The sequence below is a fragment of the Brachionichthys hirsutus genome, chromosome 13 (assembly GCF_040956055.1).
Source record: "Brachionichthys hirsutus isolate HB-005 chromosome 13, CSIRO-AGI_Bhir_v1, whole genome shotgun sequence".
Lineage (NCBI taxonomy): Eukaryota > Metazoa > Chordata > Actinopteri > Lophiiformes > Brachionichthyidae > Brachionichthys > Brachionichthys hirsutus.
This window is the reverse complement of record NC_090909.1, coordinates 9,845,967-9,853,956: the sequence shown is the minus strand read 5'-3', so window position 1 is coordinate 9,853,956 and position 7,990 is coordinate 9,845,967. Positions and strand designations below refer to the sequence as shown.

The window sequence follows — 7,990 nt, the reverse complement described above, 5'->3', positions numbered from 1 at the left end:
TTGACCTCCAAACTAGGATGATTTAGATTAAACTGTCGTTATATTAACTATTATTATTATTATTATAGGTCATTGTTTCTAGAAGCATCCAGGGGCCGGAGGGGGGTCTGCTTTGGGGACCACATGACTTCATATCTGCTTTTTGCGGACGATGTTGTCCTGTTGGCTTCTTTGAGTCTGGACCTCCAGCGTGATCTGGGGCGGTTCGAAGCCGAGTGTGAAGCGAGTGGGATGAGTACCAGCACCTCTGGATCTTTGCCTCGAGTATCTCGGGGTCTTGTTCACGAGTGAGGGAAGGATGGAGCGTGAGATTGACAGACGGATCGGTGCGGCGGCTGCCGTCGTTCTATCGGTCTGTCGTGGTGAAGAAGGAGCTATCGGTCAATCTGCGTTCCAGCGCTCACCTCTGGTCCATGAGCTTTGGATCATGGCTGAAAGGACGAGATCCCGGATACAAGCGGTCAGAATGAGTTTCCTCCGCAGGGTGGCTGGGCGGACTCTTAGAGACAGGATGAGGAGCTCAGTCACCAGGGAGGAGCTCGGAGTGGAGCCGCTGCGCCTCCACATCGAGAGGAGTCAGCTGAGTTGGCTGGGGCAGCTATTTCGGATGCCTCCTGGACGCCTCCCTGGGGAGGTGTTCCTGGCATTTCCCACTGGGAGGAGGCCTGAGGGAAGACCTAGGACACGCTGGAGAGGCTATGTCTCTCTGCTGGTATTGGAACGCCTCTGGATCCCCCCTGGAAGAGCTGGAGGAGGTGAGTGGGGAGAGGGAAGTTTGGAAATCCCTGCTGAGACTGTTGCCTCAGATGGATGGATGGATAGTTATCCACTGCAGAGCGGTGACGCCCTCTGATGTCACCAGACTGTTTACGAGGGAGAAGAGCCACTGAGAAACAGAAGTGTGTTTAAGCGCTGATAATAAATAGAAATGATGGGAGGGAATTTTAAAAACTCTTTTGTTGTTTGAGCCTTAAACAATCACCACTGAGATCGCAGTATAAATCCACCAATGAGCTAGCTGATCGATTAATCATGAGTCAGGGCTATTAAGGGGCAACCTCTCCTTCCGTTTCACAAGGACTTGGTTGGAAGTCTAATGCCATTAATATTAGGGAGGGCACCAGCTGGGCTGATCGCTGCAGTGGTTATATGACCTGGCATTTATTCAATACAATATCATTCCCTTTGCTTCCAAATCAACACTGAGTGATAAATATGTGCCAGTGCTCTGAATGAAGCCGAGCATGAGCCGTGAGAGGCTGCGGTCTGTGAGCGAGTGCTGCTCTGGAAGTCTAAATATTTGCAGGCCTTTATTAATGTGACAACTGCTCACACATTCTTTGTGAAAGGGACTCATCCAACCATGAGATGCCGCGCTCGCTTGCCAGCCTGCGGCTTTTATGTAACAAGAAGCATATTGAAACTGGGCTATGCTTGTTGGGTGAAAGAAGCGAACTATAAAAGATGCAATGTCAAAGAGATGATTCTGCAGCAGCAGTAAACTGTATCAACCGTGATATGGCTAACAAAGATGGCGCAGGTCTAGCTTAGTAAAAGCCTGTTGTGATATTATAATGGCTCCTAACTTGTTATAACGTGTCTTAACTTGTTATAACGTGTCTTAATTTGTTATAACGTGTCTTAACTCGTTATAACATGTCTTAACTTATTATAAGGTGTCTTAACTTGTTATAACATGTCTTAATTTGTTATAACATGTCTTATCTTACCCTAACTAATTAACTTACATCACTGTCTGAACTTAACACTTAGTTTGGAAACATTTTTCCCACAATCTGAAAAGACAAATCATCCTAGGTTAGCCCCCCCCCCCAGAGGTAAATGACAATAATGTCATTTTTAGAGGATGCAGACAATTTTCTGTCCAAAACTGAGGCACAAATAAACACATTTGATGTCTTTCTCTCATTGTACTTACAAGTATTACTCTTGTTTTAATGGTTTTTGTTATTGCCATTTTTCTTTCTGGAGTCTTGTTTCAGAGGAAAGCAGAAGAAGCAGCTTCAGCACCGACTCCATCAGTTTATCTTGTCTTCCCCGAGGCTGATGAGGCTGTCAAACCAGAAGCAGAACGCGGCGACATATTGTTAGAGTCAAGAGGCAGAATTCTTTGTCCTCGTGAAGTGGAAAGGAGATATTTCCATTGCACGTACACGCAGGTTTTGTGTTACAACTGAGAATATTCAACATTTAGTTGAACATTCGAGCCAGTCGTCCCTCCGAGCCAGTCGTCACATGTTGAGTTTTGTTGTCATATTTTTCATCTGTCTCTTACTGGTCTTATCGAAGTAGTAAGTAAGAGAGTCTCTGATCTGGAGGAGCTGAGACGGAGATGTGGAATCCAAGCGCCAAAAGAAGAGGTGAAACAGATGGGAAACAGAGCAGGAGGTTAGTGGGTGACTAAAGGGGCTGATGGAGGGGGGGGGGAAGCAAGACTGGCAGAGAGTCAGTCAGAGCGCAGGAGGGAGGAGAGGCCGATGCTGCAAATTGAGGAGATTGCTCTGCTTAGTGTTCGTTGGTCCGACAGCCGGGGGACCGACAACAGCCGGGAGCTCTCACTTTGTGTCTGAATTTGTGTGCTAACAATGGGGGGGGGGGGGGGCAGAATATCTGAAAGGAGGACAGAGGAGATACATAGGAGAGAGAGAGAGAGAGAGATGACAGAGACCGACAGACATAAGATGGATGGATACATGATTTAATTGAGATGAAAAAGAGATGTTTGATCTGGAGGAGGCCGCAGGGAGAGGTAGGATGATTTGGAGGAGGCTAGGAAGAGAGATGTTGGATGAGTTGGAGGTGAGCGTGAGTCTGAGGACTGACACCCATAGATCTGAGGCAGACACACACACACACACACACACACACACACACACCGTCTGCAGATGCCAATTCGCAGCATGTTTCACTGTTTTAATATGGCAGAGCTGTCATCGGGGCACAGAGACACAGAATCGGTTCCTGGACTTGAATTCAGTTTCAGCAGGGAGCGAGGAGCGATTGTGTCCCGTGTAATTTCAGACTATAATGTGCTGGTACACAGTGTTCTGCCCTCCCTCCCTCCCTCCCTTCAGGTCTGCATCCACTTCTTCTTATCTCTCTTAAATTTGAGAACACAAAGAGCATCAACTTCTCCTGTGTTCCCATCTGCAATTCCAACCTCCAGCCGCCCGCGTCTTCCTGCTGTCTGTCTGCGTCTGTCTGCCCATTTGTTGTCTCCCTCTCTCGCGTTGAGGTTATGTCTGTCCCATTCTTCCTGCGTCTGCTTTCTTCAGCTCGGGCCTCCCTGCCGCTGCAACCGAAGCTCCTTCGCAGTTCCCTTCAGTTTTGCATGGCAGATTGTTCTCCTTCTGCAAATGGCTCTGTTTGAACTGGCTTAACCTTGCTTGACCTGCAGCTTTGATGTCACCCAACAGCTCATATTCACTTTAACATGTTTCATAGGCGGTTGAAATCAGTGGGTTCTCGGATGAACCTATTTTTCTGCCCATGATTGGGCGGCCTTCTGAGTCATCCTAAAATCAAGCGTGGAGGGTACAATGAAACATGTCATTATTCATGGCTATATTTCAGTGTTACCTCGATAAGAGGATCAATAACATGATAAGTTGCCACATATTGTGAGGAGACCTAGGAGGAGCTGCACCGCAGCGATAAAAGGGATTCACCTGGAAAGTCATCAGATTCATGACTCGGGTCCACACCGCTGATTTACAGCGTATTGGTGTTAATAAGCTATCCGCCATTTGTAATATGTGAAGTTGCAGAGAAACACAAGCAATAAGAATGAAAACTGAAGTTGTGGCCTCAATAAACCACTATAGATTAGATCTCCATAGAAAATGTCATGTTTTTAATTAGTATCTTGAATAATGCCACTGAACACATAACACAGACGTAACAGGACTGTATTGATGTGTTTGGAAAGATGCCGCAGCAATGTGTGGCTGTATTACATGGTCGGTTGTGAATATTTAAATGGTGCCGATGATGTCTGTCCTTGTTTCTTTCTTATTTGATTGGACGGGCCTCCAATGCTCCCCGTGCCCTGCTGAGAAACCTCTAATTTAATTACTGTTCATAGCGTTCGTCTCCCGATCACCCCTTATTCATTTGTCTTCATAGTCCTGTTCTGGCAGGAAATCTCAGTAATTAGCAGTCGGTGCTTGGCTGGTCATGTTGCTCCTGTCTCGCCGTTTTTAGCGGGGAGTGCTTGTTAAAATGGACCCGTGTCACAGTGAAATGAAAATGAGCTGCCGGTGCTGCAACCCGCCCATCAGTGTTTCACCAGCCCACCCAGAAGTGATGTATTACACGTTGATGTTTAGAAATTTAACTGAATCACCAAATGTGGACCAATTTTATTATTTTTTTTTTTACGAATAATCAATGTTTCCAGCTTCTTCATTTCCTCTCTTAGTTGATCTTTTTTGGGGGGGGCTGCTACTCATCATGCGTGTGTACAGCAACCATTTGCATGCACGTTCTCGGGCTCTATTCACGTTTGGCAACAATTTTAAATCTTGTATTTGTTAGTTGGTGGCTTGAGCTCTGGACAGATTGATGGGTGGACCCTCGTGAAATCTAGACGCCATTCAATTATGCCTCATTAAGTATGCATGGTTTAGATGACTAATGCATATGAGCAAATTCCAGGGTGGCAGGTGTCTTGTACACAAACACACACACTCACAAACACACACCAATTAGCCAGTTCCCTTTGTGTAATGGACCCTTTTAGTGCACCAGGTGACAGTTAAAAAGCAAAACATCAAGCAGGAAAAGGATGCGTTTTCTCGTAAGTAATCACTAATGGCTTTATAACAGGGCTGCTAAATAAAGCTGATTAGCAGCAAGACGGCCACTTTATGTCTTCAGATTATGTCCTCGCAGTAAGAGCTGGACCAGCGGCAGGAAAGAGTCCAGATATCAGCGAACGCATGTGCTGCTGGTTGCTGGTGTGACGACCGCTGTGCCAGGAGCAGCCTGGCAGAAAACAGAACAGAACATATAAAATGAGCAGTCATGATCAATTAGTCGACTGATTCATTATGAAACGAGGCACAGTTTTAATCATGTAGTAAATTATGTTTTGAGCAGGCACAGCTTCCTGCCTCTAAAGTCCAGTCGTCAAATGAAACGTTGCCGTCGCACGCGTCTATGGATCCAGTCTTATGTTTTGATGTATGTTTAACACAACTTCCTTTTTTTTTTTTCTTCTTCTTCTAGTTTTATTCCCTGTTTAACACAACTTACATCCATCGTATCTGGGGATACAGATTTTTCCACCGCCTTTATGGCAACAAAACCGTAAGCCTTTCCTTACCCGAAGCAACTCACTGTTTTTTTGTTGAAGCGTCACTGCTAACATTTATTCTGGTATTCTGCAGCTTCTCTGTGTCATTTCTATGTTATAATGACGCATCATTGGGTTCCACACTGTTAGTCATGCAGCACAACAAATGTGGGAGTTTTTTTTTTTACATATTTATAGTTGCATTCAGACTTAATTGCTTTATTGAGCATGGTGATAACCAGCAGTGGCTGTCTCCATCGCTACCTGATTTACAATACCGCAGTGTTGTCTGCTTAGTGGCAAAGACAAATGGTGATTCCAGAATCCGGAAGCTGTGACAGATTATGCTCGTGAAAGGTCACGTCCAACCTGCACTGCTGGCAGGGAGCTTAATGAGCAAAGGTGTAATTGATAAGTTTTCTCCATGGATGCCAAGGAAGAGAGCTATTTTTCATTTTTTATAAAAAAAAAAAAAGGATGCAACAGAAATTGTTATTAGATAGTCATCCACAGTTGTTTTTCCAGTCAGGGCTGAACTTTTCCGATGCATTCAGCTTTATGGCACAGTTATTATATCTTTCCTTGTTGGAGTGTCAGCAGGATTGATTCCAAAGTCTTGGTGATCCGGTGGATTTCTTTACATTATTTAAATGATCAGGGAATAATTCATGGATCTTTTAACCAAAAAAAATCAGTCATTTTTAGGAGTGCATTTTCCACAAGTTTATGCAATTGAATGTAGATCCAGGCAAAATCCTGTATTCACCAGATTTAAATTGCCAGCTGCCTTAAATTATGGCTGCAGGGCTTTGGTGTTTGACTTTAGGTAAAGCTTGAGTGAATTAAAAGGGACTTCTGGGCCTCAGTGGAGTGTCATTCTCGTTGTTGCTGTCAAATCACATCAAGTTTAAGTGCTGCAGTCTAGGGATTCTTGAACCAGTCTGCATATCATGCACAAAGGGAACCGATCATTTTCTGTCCAACAGTATCCAGTTTCTAGATTCCAAAACAGATAAAGTGATATTCACATCGTGCCAAGACCTGGATTGTCCTTTCTAGCAACTGTTGATGGCATTCTACTTTATTCAGAGCTACATGTCCTACATGCATGTTCACCTTATTTTTTTTCTTTCTTCTGCATTATTCCTTTAGATTAATTCATTGCTGTCTTTTAATCTGTGCACCAGATTGTATTGAGGAGAAGCCCACCAGATAGGAAAACCGAATTCCTCAGTGTAACTCAGAAAAGAGCCGTAATCTACATACTAAAGGAAGAGTGAAAAATAAGCTCTTCACGCAGGAGCCTAGGGGTCTCTTTGTTTGTAAAGATCGACCAGAGGTGCATCAGTTAATTCAGCAGGGTGTCCGTCTTTGCTCTGCGTCGTTTGTAGATCTCTGCATGCCAACCCTGAATGCATCTGATTGCCGTATAGGAGGAGCTCAGGGACAGATCAGCAAAGGGAGGCCTGAGAAAGCTCAGACCTGAGATAGTGAACCGGCAACCTTCCCGTTCTTACAGTACCATGCATCCCATATAATGTCGAACAGCTGCAGAGACACCGCACCGTGCTCTCAAGGGAATTCATTTTGCAATTGTTATCGGAAGAAAAAGAATATATTGCATGTCTCAAGATATTTCTAGCGTGTCTGCGGACTCTTCTCAAGAAGCAGGATGAGAGAGACATCTGGACACGCCCACGATGTTCCAGCATTGTCTAGTCTAGTCATCAAATATATCCAGTTAACTCCATAGTCATGCTTTCTGAGTGATTACTTTGGACAATTATTTCCCCAGGAACTCGATCCTCTCGCTTCAGTAACATCTGACTTAACACCATCAGACACCAGGACGTGTTTTGGCGAGTCGTCGGGTGTCGTGACGCAGGAACTGCAGGAAGTTGTCAGTGTTGGTTTTCATTCATCAGATCTTATCAGACTTATCAGACGCCCCCCCCCCCCCCCCCCCCCCGAAGCAGCTCCATTCCACCTTTATGTCATCCCACCTAAATGCACGATGGTCAACAAGGCACCCAGTATCACTTCAAATGTTTTCTCATGAGTCTTCGGCTTCAACAACAGTCATTGCCGTAAGGTTGCTGCCACACATGAGGCCGTCTGTTCTGCTGTGTGTTAGGTGTCAACTAATTACCACAGGGAGGAGAAAAACCCTCACGCCATTTCAAAACCTTCCATTGAACTTCAACAGACAAAAATAGGTTTGGCATAATGATATTGGGGGGGCTGAAAACTTTAGACAGAAATAAGCAGGCTTTCTGGCTTGAAGAATGTCTATCTGCTCCAGATGTGACCTCTGGATAGAGCGTGAAACCTGGAACGGCTGTAAATTATTGTTCATATATTGAAAATGTATCAATCGTTCTTACTTGGTGGAGGTAACATCTAAGCAAATCAAGAAGAGCAAAAAACGGAGAATCAAGTGGATTTTCTGAAGTTTGATTGAAGACGTTTGACCTTTCATCCAAAGAGGATTCTTCAGTTCTAAATGAGTCCAGATACTTCTGTCAGTTTAGCTCTCAAGACACGCTTTGAATAATAATCAAACGCACACAAATGAATCAGGCAGACACTCGTTAACTCTTTAGATCAGGCAAAGAAGGCGGTTCTTAGATATTTGCATAAACTCTTTCCCTCCAGTAACCCAGACAAAGGAAT

General features: G+C 44.6%; 1 protein-coding gene across 1 annotated transcript in view; it reads left to right on the top strand.

The window, feature by feature from the left end:
• Positions 1-298: 298 nt before the first annotated feature.
• pvrl2l (PVR cell adhesion molecule related 2 like) overlaps positions 299-7,990 on the top strand; it is a 45,909-nt gene continuing 38,217 nt past the window's right edge. The window contains exon 1 of the mRNA XM_068747611.1: positions 299-755. Coding sequence (XP_068603712.1) covers positions 299-755 — 457 coding nt within the window. The remainder of the gene's footprint in view (positions 756-7,990) is intronic.